Source organism: Semicossyphus pulcher, unplaced genomic scaffold (genome assembly GCF_022749685.1).
Source record: "Semicossyphus pulcher isolate SPU_LCO1_2020_fin unplaced genomic scaffold, fSemPul1.0.p SCAF_18, whole genome shotgun sequence".
NCBI classification, from domain to species: domain Eukaryota; kingdom Metazoa; phylum Chordata; class Actinopteri; order Labriformes; family Labridae; genus Semicossyphus; species Semicossyphus pulcher.
In genome coordinates, this window is record NW_027211691.1 from 19,269,017 (window position 1) to 19,290,891 (window position 21,875).

The 21,875-nt window shown below is 44.6% G+C and overlaps 1 protein-coding gene across 13 annotated transcripts in view; it reads left to right on the forward strand.

Moving 5' to 3' along the window:
- Positions 1-21,875, forward strand: part of scrib (scribble planar cell polarity protein) — a 64,556-nt gene that overhangs the window by 6,717 nt on the left and 35,964 nt on the right. For all 13 annotated transcript variants that reach the window (XM_069667045.1, XM_069667046.1, XM_069667034.1 and 10 more), the window contains exon 2: positions 20,108-20,225. In XM_069667045.1, the coding sequence (XP_069523146.1) occupies positions 20,108-20,225 (118 nt within the window). The remainder of the gene's footprint in view (positions 1-20,107; positions 20,226-21,875) is intronic.

Genomic DNA, 21,875 nt, shown 5'->3' on the forward strand with positions numbered 1-21,875 from the left:
GTGGACCTGTTGACTTTCAGTACAGTAGCACTTCCCGCTCCGGCCTCTGTCGTCACATGACACAAGTCTAATGATTCCTGACTCGTCTGTCAGCAGTGCGATTTGGACCTAACACTCGTCTGTACACCAACGCTTCTGTTTCTCACCACTCCTCCATTCACTCTGGCCTTGGTCACCAGCCTCAAAGGTAAACAAGGAGGCAAAGCTCCGGTGAATAATTGATGGCTGTGGTGGCGGTGGCAGCTGTTTGCGATAGGGGAGAGTCTGTGGCGGGGCTGCATGCCCTGCTGGACTGCTGTGATAGGACGGGTGCTCTGTTGACAACAGGCATTAAGTACACACAGACAAGATGCGCAAGTTGACGCCATTTTTTTCCCCTACTGTATTATCATTGTGTTGATTTCATCCTTTCAGCAGCAGCCCGTGTTTAGAAAGCTCTGAGGTAAAGGGCAAAGGCCCGTCTGTATACAGGAGCAGGGAGAGGCACACTTAAATCCTTTTTTAAAACACGCATAAGCTGAAACGCAAAGTGAGAACCAAACTTTGTGTCAGAAGTGAGGAGTGGACTCAGCTCTACTGTGGGTGTTAATCCAGAGTTTTCCACCTTGGGTAAATTTGCTTAGTCATGGTTGGTGTCAAGGGCCACATCTAACATGAAGATTAGGACATGGAATTAGAGATAGACCGATATGTTTTTTTCAGGGCCGATACCGATTATTAGTAGTCAAGGAGGCCGATAACCGATATTTGGAGCCGATATTCATTTGCAGTAAAATTGAAAATATTGGCGTCAAAATTTTGAATAATACAAACTCCAACACTTAACTTTGTTTAAATGCCTTTAAGCATATGTTTATTAAACAAACAAACTTCCTGAAGTTTTATAAAGTAAAAAAAACAAAGTTAAATAAAATTTGCAAAGAAATGAACTTTTTCTCCTCTCCGCCGTGTGTGTGAGCACTCTGCACTCTTATCGGCCGTCGGATTAAAAAAAAAAAAATTAAATAAAATTAAAAAAATTAAAAAAGGCCGATGCCGATACGCGTCAAAATGCCGAATATCGGCCCGGCCGATAATCGGTCTATCCCTACATGGAATAATTGTCAGCCAATAAAAAGTCAGAAAAAGTCAGACCTCATTACAAGTCAAAAGTAATCCAAGACAAAATCCAAGAAGTAGAAATCTTCAGAAAAGTTGAAACAACCAAATGCTTCATATTTTTGTCCTGAAAAATATTGAGCACGATTGATCAGCAGCTTGTTGAAAGATTTTAGTTTAGCTCTCTATAATTCTACTACGGATGCAGGATATTATCAGCACGTTATCGGTATCTGCCAATTATGGCTTGAAAATGACATATCGGCATCGACAAAGTCATTTTCATTGTTGTTATTTATTTAAAAGAAAATGTTATATACAAATAAATATGGCCTTTTGTACAAACCTAAGTTTAAGTACTATTCTTATATCAACCTGTGAATGTGTACATTTTATTATTATTATGTAATTTCTGCATCTGCCAGTGGGCCACTGCAATCAGAGAAGGAATGATATCAATTTCTACTACAGGGGAGAGTTGATGTTCTCTGCAATTAGGTGGGGGAAAAACGTGCCAAATATATCAGTATTTAAATCGGCAAAAAGGATTGGAGAATATCGGCAAAAAATCCAGTATCGTGCATCTCTAAATTTTATAGCCATTTAGAAAACCGCATAAAGTTGTAAATATAAAACTCAAATCCTGCACAAGTTCTGTCTGCTATATAAGAAAAATCCTGAAAATACATTATTATTTGTTAGCTGTCAACAAGGCTTGGTTTATGCAGTCAAGCTTGTCAGCAGATTGCAATTGCCTAGCGCAAGGATGGTTATTTCCCATCCTGTTAGCATTATAGTTTGAGGTCATGTCGTGCTTGATGTGTATTTTTCTGCTTGAGTAATCCGTCTGTCTCACTTGTACATTTTCGACACATTACGTTCACAGACCCAAAAGAGCCGGCTGTCGTCGACAAACAAGCGTAGTTTGGAGTAGTCAAGTGACATTTTCTCTGCGATGGGATGCTGTGTCTGAACCTTTTGACTACACAGAAGCGTAGGATCCACACTCTCTGTATCACAAATGGTCCTTTGAGGCTAATCTGTCAGGGTGCTGCTGATGTCACTGTGGGGGGAAAAGGTCGCCAGGGATGGCATTAAAACCAACCACAAACAAATGCTGGCCTTTATCTGCTGGCCACACACAGTCATTGAGGGCCTCTATCTATCACTCTGAAACCTGATAGCCCTGACATCCTCCACCCAGTGTGCTGTCTGCACCTACAGCTGTCTTATCTCCATCCAGTTCGGTATTCACAGTCAAAGATACCTGCTGGATTTAGAGGAAGGAGACACGTTTTACTACTTGACACAAATGCTTTGTAATATTTATTAAACAGTACAAGTGGGACCAACCAATAAGCAACTACTTCAATCTCATAGCAGCTATCACAACAGATCTGCTGCCCTTTAAAGCGTGTGTTAACACAGGTGGGTAGTTCTGTCTGGGCTAGCCCCGGCGGCAGAGCTGCTTCAGGACGCATGCACAAAACCCTGGTTTGTTTTCTCTGCGGGGCAAGCCAGGCACTCAGTCAGCGTCTACCATCGAGCCAGTCTGATTTTGTTGACGCCGGTGTTTTTCTTGTTGATTCCTTTTTGTTGGGAGCGTCTCTCTCCGAGCAGGATGTGGGAATAATCAAGTGAGCCGTGGAATGCCCTGTTTTTGTGAGGCCATCTCCACTCTGGACCTTGTTTTGTAGACCATTCAGACAACTTGAAGTCCAGGCAGGAAAAACAAGCATTTGAGGGGGGAAAAAAGTGTTTTATTGTGTTTAGTGTTTATGTCCCCTCTTCTAGAACAGCAGCAGCCTCTGGTAAACACACTCAGTAGCTTGCAGTATCTCTGACTGATTGCGTTTATGATAAATGATGTAAGGCACCTTGTTTCCCTGTAATCTCACAAGATGTTGCACCAACCCGTGAAGGAATGTTAAGCCCAAGAGCCCCTGAGTCATGATAAAGGAGTACGATAATTCACTTGTGGCTGCAGCACTGTTTACTACTTCAATGGCCGTGTCTGCACCACTTGAAAACTCCTCACTTCACCATCTCACCGCCTGTCGTCCACAGGGCTCCCGGGTGCAAACATTTGGTTCCATTTTGGGAATATTTTTTTCCCAACCCAACCAATTATGATTGTCCCTAAACTACTATGTCGTGCATTTCTGAATAACTGCTCTTTCTCTGCGTTTACATTTAGAAGCTTCTGTTGAAACTGCCGCAAATAAAGCAAAAGCTGAATTTGCATAGGAAAAGTCACAGGTTAAATTAAATGTATTTTTCGAGACAGCTGGGTAGTTATTATATAAAGCCAGTCATACCTTTTGTGCACACATAAGCTTATTTCTAAAGCAAACGTTTGTCATTCAGTGCACGCACCTACAGTGTTTACCTGCTGACTGATAAAGTACAGATGTGTACTTGGCAGTAACAGGGCTCTATTGCAGAGCTTTGCGTTTCCTGATCACTTAAGTTTTTGTTGACAGAATAATCATTTACAACTTATCTAAATTGCTGTGTTGTCTACTTCTCCTCCGTATTGATCACACTATTGATTTAGCCAACCACTAGCAAGTGGATCAATGAACTTGTTATGGGGGAAATGTTTTCCTCGACAATGTATGCCAGGAAACATGTCATGTTTTTTTGATTATGATGTATTTTTGCACCTTAAGCAGGACAGTGCTTCAGGTGTGCCTTCAGCTGTAATTCCTAAAAAGCCATTGTCAGTCAAAGCTGGTGTTCTCTGTAATCGATGAGGCAATAATATTTGAAATTGGCGCCATAGCTGAGGAGAAAGTTGTACAAACAGCTTGTGGTTTCGCCCAGTCTACATTCCTACAACACCCAGCGTGCATTGCAGCCCTCCTTCTGAAAGGAACGGCCCAGCGAGAGACTCTGGAGTGAAATACTAACGTTTCGCTGCAGGCAACGGCTCAGAGCGGTACAGAATCCGAAATAAGACGAGAATATTTCGGTGGATCTGCTCTAACAAATCTTGCGGTCTGCAGTCTACATTTCAAACCTGATGTTTTGTACAACACATGACATCGGAGGCGGGCGTCCTAGATTGAGGAAGTGTAGTTTAGCGAGCTCACTGGCCTCCGCCAGATGGCGCGTTTTACGTACTCTGGCGGAGGTTTTCCAGGCCGCATTGGAGAAGTGGATAGCGTCCTCCACGGGCACAGAGCCAAATTGCATTTTCTTTCTACCATAGTGGCATTAGCTCCCCATAATAGCATGAGAGGACTGAGGTTGAAACTGGGATCAGTGTTTGAGTGTGATATATTCCGTGCGCCGCAGATGAGCCTGGTACATATTTTAGTAAAGGAGTTATTCAATCTCCCATTTCAAAATATCTACATGCTCCTGTCTGCAACAAGGAGCTCTGTTAAAAGCAGTCAAGTGGGCATTTTTTCTACATGGAAAAATGTATTTATATTCCTGAAAGTATGGCCATTTTTTAATCAAGTGTGAAAACTAGGATTTCTATGATGAAACATCATTTGAGAACCGATCTTATTATGGCTCTTTTTATTTAAAGCATGGAAGTAAAGACCGATTTCTGTCAGTTAAGACTGAAATAAAGAAACCCAGCTCCTGCAGCCCTGCTCCAATCATATAAATATGTTTTGCCCCGAAGCAACACAGCTGCGTAAAAGTTCAGTGAAAACACTGGGCTGCCTGTGAATTTCTGTACGAGCCAGTCTCCAGGCTAGTGTATTGTTGCTGTAGAAAAATAGAAGTGGGTCAGGACCACCTGTGAGGGAAAAGTTCTGATTTGGGAGCTTTCCTTTACTGGATTTTAACAATGATGCTTGGTCATGGTTGGTTAATTGGTTATTGAGCAAACACAATATAACATAGGTTGAATGTGTGGGTTGTGCCACATGACCAGCTTGAGTCTCCTAAAAGAGGTGCTGATGGGTGAATGTTTGTGTGTTGTATGACACAGAATAGATGAGCGAGGTCCTTTGGAGACCACAAAGCAGCACACACACACACACACGCATGTATGTGTCACGCTCATGCGAAACAGTCGAAGCAGTTTGTAGAAAAAGGAGACGGCAGCAGTTCGTGTCCTGTGTGGCTGTGTGTGTGTGTCAGCAGCCCCCCCTGAGCAAATCTATTCATCTCCAGTGCAGCAAAAATGCCCTGATTTTGTTCTTTTTCTAGCTTAACCCTTTCCATCGCTTTGTTCTCGTGTTGATGTCTCTGCTTTTAAGTCAGTTGACACAGTCCCAAGAAACAGATTCAGCAAGTGTTGACAGTTTGGGCATTGTTAATAGTAAAAGGTCAGTTATTTTCACTCGCAGAATTACAGCAGCTCACAATGCAACTCTTTGTTTTCATTCTCTTCACTTTATTCTCCCACAAGGCAGCTTTCTAATAATATTTCTTCAGTCCTTGTTGTGTAAGAGCGCGCTGAAAGTTACAAAAGCATATTTAGGCTGCAGATCCTTAATACAGAAAATATAAATCTTTTTGGTTGAGCTTTGTTTTGGGCTAAACTGCGAAGCCGTGTGTCCTCTTAACTCAGCATAGCTTTGTTTGCACTGCAGCACGTGACATCCGAGGAAACGCAGGCATGCCTGGAATCTCCAGGAGCTTGCCCTTCCCTCGCTCCTCTCTCGCGCTCGCACACACTTGAACTTACTCATTGCACATTCCTGTCGGTGAAGCCCACACACACAGGCCCTACACTGAACACTGAAGCATGCAAGATACTCATGCGTGTCTTGCTTCAGTTGAATTCTCAAGCTAATCGAGCTTAATTTCTGTTACGCCTTGTTAAGTATGAGGCTCCACTCTAATGGTGTGTTAATTAAGCTAGCCCACAAACGTCTGGGACTTGAAACACAAATGGGAATTCTGGGAAGGAGCTGAAAGAGTTTAGAAGTACTTTTTCTTTTTGTGTAGTTATATTCAGATTTTGGCAGGTCCCAGTTATTTTTTTCTTTGGATTCTTTGGAAGTTGTATCTGTAGTCATCAATCTTTTCTTTGTTTGTTCAGATTACTGTTTACTCGCAGCACATGCAGAGACCAAAAAAGCAGCCGCTTAGCTCCGCCTACCCTCTCTGGCAGACCGACCTCTGCTGGGTGATGGAACATGCGTCACTAACTGGGCGCCGCTTGTGATTTTTTCCACGGAAGTCGCAGCCTGTCTGTAACACTGCAAATGCAAAGGCTTTTATCAGTGGGCCATCGGCTCAATCACCATCGTGTTACCTCATTTGGCGATAGATAGAGACTTCACAGACATTTATTTAAATGATAATCTTGCATGTCTCTTGACTGGGAGTACAAATATCTGCTGCAACGACATGCACAGACTTTGCTTTTGCAGAGCTGTTATGCAACTTTTCACGCTCAAGTTGGAAACTGTTCAACTTGAGTGGGCATGTTTACGCCTCACTTAACCTTTTCTCTGATCTCTTTCCACTTTGCGGTATACAGAATCTAAAACCATTGCAGTTGCATGTAAAGCTCTCTTGAGGCCGATTCTATGCTTGTGTACATTTTTGAGACAGGCTGACACGTTACTGAGTTTATCACTATTTGTGCACTCTCTGGTGTGAGCAGAACCCTTCATATCTCTTGTTAGTGCAACCAATGAAAACATTTCCCTCCTCAAATTGCTTCTATTTAATTTTGCACGTCCGTTAGCGAGGGGTTGTAGACTGCATGAGGATTGCTGGGACAGGCTGCAGAGCGAGTATTGTCACATGTTGCTCTGTGCACAGGGATCATTTGTGACTGTGTGAGACCTTGTGAGCACAGGAACAGCATGTCAGGTAAGGTCAAGGACAAGTACAGATTGAGTGCAGTATGCTTGGTTGGACTCTGTCACCTCATACTTTGTTAGACAGGAACATGGCTTGCTGGCAAAGGTACAACATGTGCTATCTGTGCTCTAAAGTACAGTGCATCATCAGGTTCCCTCGTGGTGTATTATTAGATCTGCTATCACACACCAGGTTTATGACACTGGTCATGTAGAGGAGCTGCATTTCATGCAGCCACGGTGGATCGGCGTGTGCTTAGGGCTAGTGTTTTGATGGTTCCTGACGTTGATCCTCTGTGGAGTCATGTGGGAGGGGCGTGCAGACAACTCTGTAATTACGCTGTCTCCATGACATATTAATGGGATTTGGCATGTAATCTTAAGTAACGGCATGCTTGTCTTCTTTGTTGTGTTGAAGATAAGCGCATGTGCTTAAACGTTCTTCCGGGACCGTGTTTAGGAAGATTGACAACGCACACATAAAAAGATAACCCACGTAAACCAGATTACATCACAGAGATGGTTCTCCTGTTTGTGATGAGCCGCTGCAGATGTAGAGATACTGTATTTATTTTCAGAGCAGATAACGTGCCTGAATCAAGCGAGGCTCACTGTCACTCGAGCATCACTCAGGAGGTTTCTGCTCCCTTGTTTCCCGGGCAAATTCAGCCAACAAACTCTGGTCTCCAAGGTAATGAATCTCCCAGGGCCAATAGTTTGCCTGATGCGGGGGCGCGTTTACCCTGTGTTGTCAGGGAGAGTCACCAGATGAGCTGGGGCTTCCCTGTCACTTTAGACCTATAGTACTATCTCTCTCTCTGTGTGGCGATTGCTATTCCAAATCTAAATCTGCATGCAACACTGCAGCCTTTGCATCAGCCTGAGACAGAAGTAACCCAGACCGGAGAAGACGACCCACTTCTCTCAAAGCTTCACTTTCCTAGGGCTCTCAAAAAGCTGCAGCAGCAAGACAGGATGTTTTATAGTGACGCCTAAAGTGGAACAGGTTTTTTTTTTCCATAGGAGCTGGTCGGCTAATTCTTTGAACTGCATAGAGGTGACTTTGTGCTGCCTTTACTTACTGTAGGAGGTTTATATGTTGCTTTATGATCTGTACTCACAACTCTGCAAAAGGGCCAGTTCGCCGATTTTCAACCTCAGTCCTATCATGCTATTATGTGAAGCTAATGTCCCTGTGGAGGACGCTATCCACTTCTCCAATGGGCCCTGGAAAACCTCCACCAGACTAGGTAAAACGCGTCATCTGGCAGAGGCCAGGGAGCTCGCTACGCTACACTTCCTCAATCTAGGACGCCCGCCTCCGATGTCATGTCCCGTTCAAAATGGTCAGGTTTGAAATGTAGACTGCAGACCTGAAGATTTTTTAGACGATCCACCGGTATATTCTTGTTGTATTTCGGATTCTGTACCACTCTGAAAACATTATTATTTCCCTTCCTTTCAGAGGGAGGGCCGCAATGCACGCTGGGTGTTGTAGGAATGTAGAATGGGCGAAACCACGAGCTGTTTGAACAACTTTCTCCACAGCTATGGCGCCAATTTCAAATATTATTGCTTCTATTGATTACAGAGAACACCAGCTGACTGACTTTAGCTTTATGTTATAAATATATGATACTGTTTAAGCATCCCCTGCCTTCAAAACAAGCTTCATGCAGTAGATTGAGTCAGTTAACTGAATTTTTTCTTTTGGCAGTGAGCGAATAGAACATGAAACCCTCACTTTGACCTTTTAATAATGTATTTACTCAAAAACAGCGGGTGGCATTGTGTAATCCAGATTTGTTGGATCCAGGCAAAACTGACAGATGTTAGTCAGCTCGTGGGTATTCAGCACAAGACTGGCTGGTGATGCCACCTGAAAAGGTTGCTTTCACTCCAGGCCCACAAATAAGTCAGGAAATAATCTTTTATCTGTTTAAACTGTTGAATAGTTAAAACTACATTGCCAAAAATCTCTATTTAAAGATATAAACATTGTATGCAAAAATGTAGAGAAGCCATGTTGTGTCTGCTGCTCTTTGTTTCCAGGTCAGTTTCAAACGGTCAGGGAACATTCCTGAGAGAGTAATATAAAGACAGAGACCTGCGTGCAGCCGGCTGCAGGAGAAGGGAATGCCAAGACCGTTGCTGGAAAACGATAGACACTGAGCCACATGATCCTGTGAGGGAGGTCACCACCGGAACACATACAATGCATCAATTGTACCGAGGCTGCTCGTGCACTCCGAAGACCTGTGCTCTTTTCAGCCGGTTTCTGAAGTGTACATCTTACAGTTAAGATGCAGTTTGCTTGGAGAGCATTTCTTACTCTATTCTTGCAAGTGTTAGGCTATAATGTATGCGATTGGACATTGTGACCAGGCCTTGCCTGACGCTCTATATAAAAGCACAACTTCAATAATTTACCACTTTTTTTAAAACCATAACAACCAGCTCAGAAACGTCCGCAGATTCAGTTCAGTGTTCCTCTTTCCATAAATGCTGAATCAACCCGCTGTAGAGTCAAAGTCCTCCCATTATGTTTTAAATTACTTTACGTGCTGACACTTTACTCACAAGCCACAAAATTGCTTGTCTATACAAAGCCTGGGCCATGCTGTGCCCTAAGTCCTGGCAGCCATGTTGGTCCCCTGCAGCAGAGCCTCACTATGGGACAAAACGGAGAGCTGGCAGGCAGCACATACCGGATCTGGCCCATCCAGGAAAGAGCCGAACGTCCTCTGCAGACCGTAAACAATAGGCCCTCTGGTTTTTGTGTCATGTTTGTGGGAACACAGAAAGAGAATGAAGGAGCATGTGATGAAGTCAGGGAGAGGGGGTGGAGAGGAGAGGTGGAGGGCCTCCTTTACAGTTTCTGATCTGAACTCATTCATGCCTGCTGTGTGAGAGCATAGCTGGGGGATCTCCGGCCATTAGTTCATCTAAACAGAACAGTCTGAATGGGAGCAGTGTGCAGGTGCTTGACCTTTTAATGTATCAGCTAAAACAAATCTCGAGGCCCATGCCTTTGTGTTCAAACTGTGGTCCTGATCAGCTCAGTGACTTTCCAGACACCTGCATCATTTACATCGTGTTTGACAGAAGGCTTTAGATTTGGTTAATCACTACATAAGCCCCCCCTACATGGTCGGTCATTCTCTACAGCAGATTTCTCAAGCACACGTTGTAGTTCTCAGTAATTATATTGTTTCCCGCTTCCTTTAATGTAGAGCTACGATCTTGATAACAGTCTATTGATTGTCTTGCTTAAGTGTTGTGATTGTTTTAGTCGGATGGACGATGGGCTTTATGAAACCTCAAACTGCACGCCGGCGTAAGAGCCCTAAGTCCAAGGCTTTCAGTCCGGCTGCTGCTTTGAATCTAGTTTGGATTGCAAATCTGTGCAGGGATTCTCTCAACCCCTATTACTCTCTCTCTCTCCTGTATGTTTCAGTTTATCAAGTGGTGGACATCGTGTCCCGGGACTGGTTAGGCAAGCTTTTCTCCCGCTCTATCGCTGCGACGGTTTTAGTAACCAAAGCAGTGATTAGCCCACCACTATGGCAACAGTTGAGGGATTACTCGTCTATTTTTAAAATGCTGACTGGAAATCGCTTTACTGCACCAAGCGATCGCCGTTCTTTGACACAGAAAGCATAACCCATAGTGCCACGTGCCAAGCGCCAAAGTGTTAACTAGAGATAGACCGATATGGTTTTTTCAGGGCCGATACCGATTATTAGTAGTCAAGGAGGCCGATAACTGATATTTGGAGCCGATATTAATTTGCAGTAAAAGTGAAAATATTGGCGTCAACATTTTGAATAATACAAACTCCAACACTTAACTTTGTTTAAATGCCTTTAAGCATATGTTTATTAAACAAACACACAAAAAGCGCAGGGAGTTCCCAGGGTCAGCAGCATCTCTTATAAAGTTAACTGAAAACTTAAATAAATTAATAAATAACTTCCTGAAGTTTTATAAAGTAAATAAAACAAAGAAATTGCAAAGAAATGAACTTTTTCTCCTCTCCGCCATGTGTGTGAGCACTCTGCATGCACAGCTTTCACTGCTGATTGGCTGTTACCCGTGCCATGGCTCTGCCTGTAACCAATCAGTGCTGTGGGCGGGACAATGCTGGAGACAGAGTAGTGACTGCAGACAGAGAGGCACGGCTGCATCAGAGCCAAAATAACCCAGTTTTAAATTGATCTCTTATCGGCCGTCGGATTAAAGAAAAAAAAAAGGCCGATGCCGATATGCGTCAAAATGCCGAATATCGGTCTATCCCTAGTATTAACCATCAAAACACCTGTCTCTGAAAGGATATATGTAGTTTATCACCTTTGAACATTTACACTGATAAACACTGCCTCCACTTTTGCAAACTAAAACCATAAGAAAGTGTCGCTTTTTCAAAATGCAGTCTATTACATGTTCACGTGTCGCAGAGGTACTCCTCAGCCTTTTACTTTGCGAGTGGAAGAGCCTCTTCGCCTCACAGGATGCCACCTCCACCTGTTCTCTCTCAATCTTCCTCCCTCAGCCCTCTGGAGTCTGCATCAACAGACACAAGTGTGATATAGGCCTTCTATTTATTTCACATTGTGCTGGCATGGTGTATACAGCTGTCTACGAGGAATCTATAAACTAAACATGCCGGGCTGCACAGTTGGCTGCGTTCAAGATCAGCTGAAACATAATAGCATTATGTCAGCGTTCCCAAGAGGCAATGGGGGAAAGCCTTTGCTGTCACTGTGGTTGTTTATGAACCATGTTGGCTTTGGAAGACATTTTTCAGCACTCATTATCGGCCTGTGCTGTTTGAGGTGCTTATTGTTGTCCGCACTGTCATTGCTGCAGTGTAGGCTTCCCTTTTTCCCTTTGCAGTTTCCCCTCATCAACAGTCTGTCCGGGCTTCCACGTGTTTACCCAGACCAGGATGCTGGAAGCCTGCAAGCATATACAAGATCCCTCGCATGCACACAATCATAAACACACGCATACATAAACTGTGTACATGTACCCACGCCTAAAGCCCTTCAGCTGGGGTCATCCATCCTTTCCTCCCCGACTCTGTCCCGACACAGGCTCAGTAAAGAAAACATGGCAGCACAGCAAAAGTACAGGATGTCCAGAGGGCTGAGAGAGCAAGAGAGAGTCGCTGTTTATGCCAGCATGAGCTGAAAGTTGCCTGAGGTGGTACTGAAGTGTGTATGAGACAATTCACTGATCCATAACCGTATTTTGTCTACCACATATTTTAAGGCCTTATGTGTAAAGATTTGAAGATAAAATAAGGAAAGACAGTAAAATCCGGAATATAAGTCACACCAGAATATAAGACGCAGTCTGTTTTAGGGGGGTTATTATTATTATATTATTATTATTATTATTTCAAAACTCTTTCAATGTATTTTAATTAAAAACACATTCAAAATTCAACATGTCGTTCTTGCAATCCTGCTAGCCGCCGGCGCTGTAGCTAGCGGTAACTGGCAGCCTACGGTAACGTTAATTATTGAGAGAGTGGCGGCTGCAATGGCGATCATGACTGTGCATGTCTGTGAGGCAGCTTTGGCAACAATCCAGTTAGTTTTGCTAGCTTAAAACAGCGAGTAAAACACAACACAGCACGGCTGCATGTTGTAAGTAGGAGATGTTGTAGCGGCTCGGACCCGGGAACAGTTTCATGCGGAGGTGTGATGTCACCACTTAACCGACAACTTTAGCTAGATTATAGTACATCGCCTGCGTAAAATACCATCAGACTATAACATACCTCTCTCTGTATTTTATACTGGTATATTGGTCACAGCGGTATATAGGATGCAGCCCACGTTTTACACTGCATTTTACGCCAATGTGAAAAATCAGGGTGTATCCAACGCTCTTCAATGGATGCAGGACGTCAGGAGGGGCTGCTGTCCTTAGCTCAGCCTGTTTTTAACTTTCCTTCTAGGCTATACAACAGTGATATGTAGGCCTACATATTTTTTATCACACTTGTTTCAGAAGGGTAGTCAGTATCTGCAAATACTCAAGACATGGTATCTTAAACGTCATCGGACAGGAAACACGGCATCAGAGCATCTTTAGACGGAACCTGCTACATTATGAAATCAGCTTTAAGCCTCTACAAATGTGTTTTGTTTTCATCCAGAAAATCCTCACCACCACATGCAGTCGTTGCAATTCTCTCCTCATCATACTGATTTCGGCTTTGCTGACAAGGGCAGAGTTGTTACCAAAATGTGTTTTTTTTATGGTTAAGCCGCAGCTTTAATCTCCCCTCGATATGTCATTGTCAGAGCTGTGTTTGGCTACTTTAATGTGACGTGGTGGTATCGCTCGGCCTGGCTTTGGGCTGTGTTTGCTCTCTGCGCAGATCAAAGCCACCAGGACAGGTGTAAGTAGATGGGAGTTAGCTTCCCTGTCAGTCATCCCGGCTTCACCACGCCCTGCTCTCTGTGTGGCCTGTTGAGCGACTGGAGCCGGAAAAAAAGGGGTAGTCACGGCTGAAAGTGCCACTTAAGTGAAACACAAACAGTCCCACTCACATGCACAGAGCTTCATAATTGCACGACAACAGTCACACATGCGTCCTTTTCTTTGTGTGTGCAGTGCACGCATGTTTGATTGAAGTTGATCGCATTAGCTGCTTTGTCTTTAAGTGAAACGCACACACGATGAGACACTATAGATGCAGGGCAGCTGTGTCGTGCTGGTGTGTTTGTGGATGTGGTTGCTCTTGCTCACAAATACACCTGAGCTGCAAGCAACAGAGCGAGTGTGGGAGAGAGTGGGTGAGGGCAGAGGAAGTGTAGTGCATGTTTATTTTAAGGAAAAAGTACGGTGTGTAGGTTAAAATAAGAATAGTCCACTAGATATAGAGTAATGCGTTGTTCCTCAATGGACAACAAGGAACAAGGAATTTAGGGGACTCTTGAAACCAATTAAAACCACACTTAAAGGACATTTGTTGTGTGTTTTGATTAAAGAAATGCATTAGTCTTCTGTGTGAGAGAGGGTCAGTGAGTTGAAATAATTTGTTGGTCAGTGGCTGAGGTCTCTGTCCCCATTTGAGCTCTGTGGGAATCCATTGTTTACCCTCCATTCTCCATTAATAATCCACCATCCCTCCCTTTCTCCCAGCTCTCTTCGCACACAATCTTCCTTTTCTCCTCTGCGCTGCTCTCCCCACTCGCCTCCTCTATCCTTCTTAGTCATTCCTGCCTTTTGTAATCCTTTGCCACATTCCTCTTTCAAGTCCTTCCATTGCTGGCCCTCTCTCTCTCTCTCCCTCTCCTCCGCGGTGCCCTCTCGGACAATGGAGGAATCCCCTGGCTGGGAGGGGGGGGGGAGCGAGAGCCGGCCTGTGACTGACAGCCCTGCTGTGTGGGGCTGCCGGCTTGGCCTTTGTCCTTCTGCCAAGGAAAATGGAGGGAACCCAGAGAGGTGGAGCAGTGGAGAGAGTGGAGGGAAGGAGGAGGAGAAGAGGACCAGTTAGAATCTCATTCATGTGCAGAAGTTTCGGGGGATGAAAAAGTTCTCCGCGGGGGGAGGGGATGCTTTTGCAGAGCAGCAGAGCAACCTCAGCGTGTGTTGCTACATTAGAATTGGCCTTGAAATAACTGAGCATGAAGCGCTCCTACTTTTTGCTTCACATAACTCCGACTACAAAGTTTAGCAAGAGGACATTGATTGATTCTTAAAGCGGAGCTGCTTTGTGTCTGTGGCCTCTCATGTGAGTAGTTTATACCACAACAATGAGTGCAGCTATCTATAGGAGCGAGTGCAGTAATGAGGCTCGCCATCCGAGCGACCGAGCAAGTTACTCAGTCAACCAAATCCTCTCCGCCTTTTTATTTCCCCGGACGCTGAGAGAGTCCAGGCCCTTCCATCCCCTCCCCTCTCTTTGAGCCCCTCACCCCAGCAGTGTGCGTAGTTTGTGTGCATTGTGAGGGACTCGATATTGGAAAGAGTGGGGGACATGCGGACTAGGCCGGCCGGGCAGATTTTGCATGAGATTAAGAGGCTCAGGAATGTGTGAATAGGAATTCCACTTACAGCGGAAAGGAAGTGAATTAGAGTAAAACAAAAAAAGGGAGGTCGTCGGAAGAATAGACGAGAGGTTTAATGACGGTGTGTGGAGTTTGACTTCCTCCCTCTAGCTGTGCCTTCATTGATCGATACATTTGTAGACATTAGACAGCATACATTAGAGTTTTTGTAACTTTGAACCTGGACTCAGGTTAATGATTAAGGGCGAACATGGAGTTAAGTGTCTGGGATTGCTCTACGGTCTCCTGCACACTAAAAAAGTGGCTGAATTTAGTGTCTGTGTGTGTGTGTGTTTGCAGCGCAGGAGGAGCCGGCTCCGTCTGTAGTCTGATGCCATGATTGGAGAGAAACCATAAGCTAAATGGAGTCACTTGACTGGAACACTGCAGCCTCTGTGAACATCAGGCCTCGGTTCACTGAGTTACAGTGGCGCGTATAGAGAGCGTACAGTTTCCTTGCATGTGTCACAAACACACATTCTGCTTCTCGGTTATCTGTCGTTACATTTTAATTAGTTTTTCTGCAGTGATGTGAGGTCCACAAACATTAGCATTCCAACATGAATTTACAGTCTCTTCCAGTGCACGTTAACACACTCATAAACACTCTTAAGCAAACACCTGGCGCTGCTAATACACGTGAACACACAAATCTGCACGTTAACATGCTGCTCTGTGCCCCACTGACACACACACGCTGAGTCTTACTGCTGTAGCCAGAATTTTTGGCAACCTTAAGCAAAGTAAAACTAAGACTCTGTAAACAGTGCTGACTGACAGACCTACAGCACAGCCTCCTCTCTCCTGTGACTTGAGGACGTCTGCAAAGTGCAAAAGTGTGCATGCACACATCCTGAGGCACATCAACCCACTCCGTCTGAGAGGAATGTACGCTAAGCAGGGTGCAGATAACACAAAGCAATGCATTCTACGATGCTCCACACAGCTCTCTGTCACAGGTTGCTCATGGGTGACGAGGCTTCATACACTGTATAGTAACGGGGGGGATAGCTCTAATAAGTACCCGCACCACAGAACTCATTTCACACTAGCTTGCGTTGGTCACATTGTGGATGTTACACGGACCCGATCCTCCCCTGTGTAAGAGCTTATCATGGTCCAACAGAATCTGTGCAGCTGGGTCGGCTTTCAAAGCCGTCTTCTGAGCCATTAATGTAATTTAGCTTTTTTTTACCCTGGAATTTAAAGCAGTTTGGGAGGGAACATGGCTGCAGGCTCGACTCTACTTTTTTACTCAAATGATCACATACAGTTGGCTCTCCTTTTCAGCTGCTCGAAATCGTTTAAAACACAATATCGTGCCAGACACTAAAACATATTGTAATGGATTTCTACTCCAAATGCATTAATAAATCATCCGGAAAAAAGCAAGTGTATAGTTTTCATACATATTCAATAAAATGCATTGTGATGTAATGTATCCTAAAGCACTTAAAGGAGCAGTTAGCCACTGTCAATCAAAGCTGGTGCTCTCTGTAATCGATAGCAGCAATAATATTTGAAATTGCCGCCATAGCTGTGGAGAAAGTTGTACAAACAGTCGGGGGGCATTGATCGCTGCAGGCATGGGAGGCGGGCATCCTAGATTGAGGGAGTGAGGTTTAGCATGCTCCCTGGCTCCCAGAGGTTTTCCAGGGCTCATTGGAGAAGCAGATAGCGTCCATCAAAGGCACAGAGCGCAATTGCGTTTTTTTGCTACCATAATGGCATTAGGTCCCCATAATTAGGGATAGACCGATTATCGGCGCCGATGTTCGGCATTTTGACACATATCGGCATCGGCCTTTGTTTTTTATCCGACGGCCGATAAGAGTGCAGAGTGCTCACACACACGGCAGAGAGGAGAAAAAGTTCATTTCTTTGCAAATTTGATTTAACTTTGTTTTATTTACTTATTTATTTAAGTTTTCAGTTAACTTTATAAGAGATGCTGCTGACCCTCGGAACTCCCTGCGCTTTTTGTTTGTTTGTTTACTAAACATATGCTTAAAGGCATTTAAACAAAGTTAAGTGTTGGAGTTTGTATTATTCAAAATTTTGACGCCAATATTTTCACTTTTACTGCAAATGAATATCGGCTCCAAATATCAGTTATCGGCCTCCTTGACTACTAATAATCGGTATCAGTATCGGCCCTGAAATAAACATATCGGTCTATCTCTACCCATAATAGCATGATAGGACTGAGGTTAAAAATTGGCAAACTGGCCCTTTAAGACGCAGTTTAAACTAAACATGTACTCTAATGATACGGGCGAAGGATGAGAATGTGCCTTATGCTTCCCTCTCGCTGAACAGTTGGTCATACTTGCGTGCGGACTGGATTAAAGACATCCAATCATATACGTTTGTGCATCTTCGTTGAATCTGAAGACAGTAATTATAGACCTGGACATTATAGAAGAGTAATGTCTATTGGAAAAGTCAGAGGATCAATGACCTGCTTCATTTTATAGATAAAACAAAAGTTTTCCTAATTGCTGTTTCTGCTGAAAATGCTTCTATTTCTGAGTATAGTGCTGCAAAAACATGCACTTAATGCTGTGATAATGGCTCACTAAAGGGCTGTTGCTGAGTGGTATGCTGTATTGTGCTCTTGAGACCTCACACTGCCCTCTGCTGACACGGCTATCATTTACCTGCCCACACTCTCCCTCCTTTCTGTTCCACTGTACTTTATCCCCCCCCTCGTCTCGCAGCTTCGCTCCCTTCCTTAAGCAAACAACTCTCACAAGGAGCTCTCATTAAAACAGTTGTGAAGTTCTAAAGGAAAATGCAGCGTGCTAGTTCTCACCAACGTGCTGCCTCGCACCAGCTCAGCCCTGTGAAGGCTGCGTGAGTGACTGAGCCGACTGCTGCGGCGCGCTAATAATACAATAAAGAGACGGTGGCGGTACACTAAATCCCCCTCCTCCCACTTGTTATTCCAATTGACCCATTGACCCGTATAGCACTGTTTGGTTCCCTATTGTTTAATCAGTCGGTGGGAAACGGCAGAGACATCAAGTCCTGTTTCATTGATGGAGTTAGCAGTTGTTAAATGTCAGTGTTTGATTTAAGTTATTCAGCATCTTGCGGCTTCTCAAAGACACTAAAATAGATGTTGTAAATCGCCTTGTTCTTATTAAACGACTGAGTAAAGCTGGGTTGAGCGCCGCGTACAGCATTGCATTTGTTTCCTAGAAAAACACCAGCAGGCCTCTCTGTGATCACCCGCTCAGGAGTGAATGGCCATCTTTGTGAGTGTTCATGACAACTTGTTCACAGTGCATGATTATATTACTGTCTCTCTCCTCTTCACTGACCGAGCTCTGGACAATATCAAGAGAGGAGAGGAATGCGCTGATGCAGAAGCTCTAATTTGGTGATTGGTTTGGCCTGCGTGGAAGAATGGCCGATTGTCCGTTAGCAGTAATCTGGCTTGACATAATTTGGTATAAGAGTTGTGCTTCACGGTGAGAAGAAAAACCCGAAGCCTCAGCATTTATGGAGAGTAAACAAGTTTGTGTATTCTTGTACCTGAAGCACTAGTTTTTAGGTGTGCTCTGCGGCATTAGTCGCAGAGTGTCACCTGTTCTTCCAGCAAGGTTGCCTCCCCTCCTGGGGGCTGGTTCCCATCTGGGCTTGGCCCTGGTCACATGGTCGCCCACAGCTCCTGTTTCCTGTTCCTGCCATCTGATACCTGTCACCTGCTACTCAGGGAGCCAACACCCTCTTTGTCCCTCTCTCCGGCTCCGTCCTGTCCTGTATTTATGTCCTTCCCTCATATCACTCTCCATCAGGTGTGGATGTTAGTTTAAACCACCAGTTAACCGCTGCTGGGAAATGTTTGGGATTTCACTGGAAGTGCAAGATAGAGCTTGTCAGTACTTTCCCAAACAGATTCTGGGAAATAAAACTGGTAGGAAAAAAAACTTGCTGCAGTAGCATAATACGTTTAGAGCAGGATATGTCTGTCACAGAGGAACAGTGCAGAGCTAAACTGGAGCATTCTTCTCTTTGGCAGCGTAATGGTAGCGCCGTCTCCCCGCATGTTGTCTGGAGTGTGTGTACGTGTGTGTTTTCACGCTTGTTTCAAGCAGAAACCTGCTAACACACATCAAAGATGGGTTATCTGATTGACTACATGTTTATGCAACAGTCTGGACACAGGCGTGTTACGGGGCTGCATTTTTACAATGTTAGTCCGAGGGACAAAGGAGGCGCTTAGAAGTGTTTTGGATTCTTATCAATGTCTCATAATTGACACACAATGGTTGTTTTCAGCAGAAGGCCTGGGGTTTAATTTTAATTAATGTTAGGGCTCCAAACATGCAGACGTCTGTGCATCCTTAGTTTAGAAAGCATCCCTGAATAATGAGTTAATACGAATTCCAACCCCAGAAGCCCAAGTCTGCAAGAGTCTTCATTCCTCACAGCCTCTGAGAAGTGGATGCGCTTTGACAGACAGTGGCTCCTCTGTGGGCCGAATAGGAAGGGACTGATTGAGGGGTTAATAACTGCATAGCTCTGGCCCGTTCCTCTTGCTGTCCCCGCCAGCCTGTCTTGTCCGTCCATCTTAACAGCAGATGACACAGACACAGGCGCGCACACACAGCGGGCTGGCGGAGGAATGTTTCTGAACGCTGTCCCGTCCAACAACCAGCCTCTTGTGAAAGCACTTGGCACGGCTACAGCGGCAGCACTCTGCGCAGCCCTCCTATCCAAAGCCACTTTGTTTGGGTTGGTGTTGCCATGGCGAGGGAGAGTTGTTGGGAATATGACGGTTGGAATGTTTTTAAAACTCAGTCCTGTAGATGGGAATCGTCTGAATATACAGGATGCTTTGTGCTTTCAATTTGGAGTCGGTTAAGCAACAGCGCAACATTTAGCACGCTTTCAAGAGTAATCATAACATCATGTTTAGGCCTGCCACTACACTTACTGACTAAATCTGATGTGTGTCCACTTCTGGTGTAAATACTGTCAGTAAAGCAGAACTGATCAGCTGATTAATTTGAACTTGACTAACAGAAAAGCAAGTACTTTAACAAGAGATGTTTTGCCTGCAAAATGTGGTCATCCTGCACTTAAAGGGCGCATCAAAGCTGTTCTTGTTCTTCTTTGAGGTTAACACAGCATTGTTTGTCTCCACAGCCTTTCTTCAGACTACTGAACCTCCGGAAGCTCGGCCTGAGTGACAATGAGATCCAGAGACTCCCTCCTGAGGTGGCCAACTTCATGCAGCTGGTGGAGCTGGACATCTCCAGAAATGGTACGTGAATACACGCACAAGTTCACTGAGCGATTTGTGTTGTAAGACCACCCATTAACACACAATTACTTTAATGATGTGCTTTTAAATTAACCTTCCTCTCTTGCTCGGCCACCCAAAAGACACAGAGCAACCAGGGGGTTGATGTCTGTAGATGTGGGCTCAAGCAACGGGAGCGTTGCCAGATGAGTTGAATCAACACGCTAGCAGCAGCCATTAGATAAATATTTGCTGGCCCTCTTTGCCAGTCAACCCCCCCGGCACAACAGACATTCATACATGAATCTCCATGCCCTTGAAAATTCCGAAAAAAATAAATCTAGCAACACAATGCAGCCAAAAGAGACTTAAGGTGAACCTCCTGTCATTTGGGGCTACGGTTTAATTTCTGCAACACACCTTACACGCATAACGCACACAGGTATCTTGCCCTCTCTGTGTCCTTGCACCACGCTACACACACTCTCGCTCTCAGTAGCAGAGAGGGCCTACATGCTAGATATAAGACATCTGCTCTGCTCCACACTGCGTCGAGTGCTGTGTGAGCAGTGTGCAGTGGCCTGTGAGGGCCTTTCCCATCTGTCTGCCTGTCTGCTCACCTGCTCCTCTGCTGCAGGACAACGCTGAGCCAGATAAACGTCAAAGGCTGCTCGGCTCAGTAGGGATTTCTTAACCTGCACCTGCAGGATCCAGTGGTTCACCCTGTCGAGCCAATAGGTCAGACTGCTCTTTGCAGATTCTAGATGTGCAATCGACTACGCAGGCAGAGTGAAAGTGAAATCATGTCTTCATCTTTTATAAGCTACTTTATACTGTGCAAACTAAAATGCCTGGCTTACAAAAGTGTTTGGATCTTACCAACTGTATTTAAATTCTAAGTCTTTTAAAGGGCCAGTTCGCCAATTTTCAACCTCAGTCCTATCATGCTATTACGGGGAGCTAATGCCATTATGGTAGGAAAAAATGCCATTTGGCTCTGTGCCTTTGGAGGACGCTATCCGCTTCTCCAATGACAGAGGCCAGGGAGCTCGCTAAACTACACTTCCTCAATCTAGGACGCCCGCCTCCGATGTCATGTCTCGTTCAAAATCATCAGGTTTGAAATGTAGACTGCAGACCTGAAGATGTTTTAGCCGATCGACCAGTATAATCTTGTTGTATTTCGGATTCTGTACTGCACTGATTCGTTGCCTGCAGTGAAACGTTAGTATTTCACTCCAGCGTCTCTCGCTGGGCCGTTCCTCTCAGAGGGAGGGGCGCAATGCACGCTGGGTGTTGTAGGAATGTAGAATGGGCGAAACCACGAGATGTTTGTACAACTTTCTCCACAGCCATGACACCAATTTCCAAATATTATTGCTTCTATTGATTATAGAGAACACCAGCTTTGACTGACAGTGGCTTTTTCCAGGGGCGAACTGCTCCTTTAAGGATGTAAGCAGTGGTAGTAGCAATAGTACTGTCTCACAGATCTATGACTAATTTCAAGATGTTGGACTATGTTACTCAGAACAGTGATAACAACAATAAACAGCCCTGTATCAAAATATATTTTTTTAAGGTGTGTACTTACATTATCACTGATGTTTAAAAGAATGTTGGCTTATCATCCGAGGAATCGAAATAGTGAGGAAGAAAGTAGGCCAACTG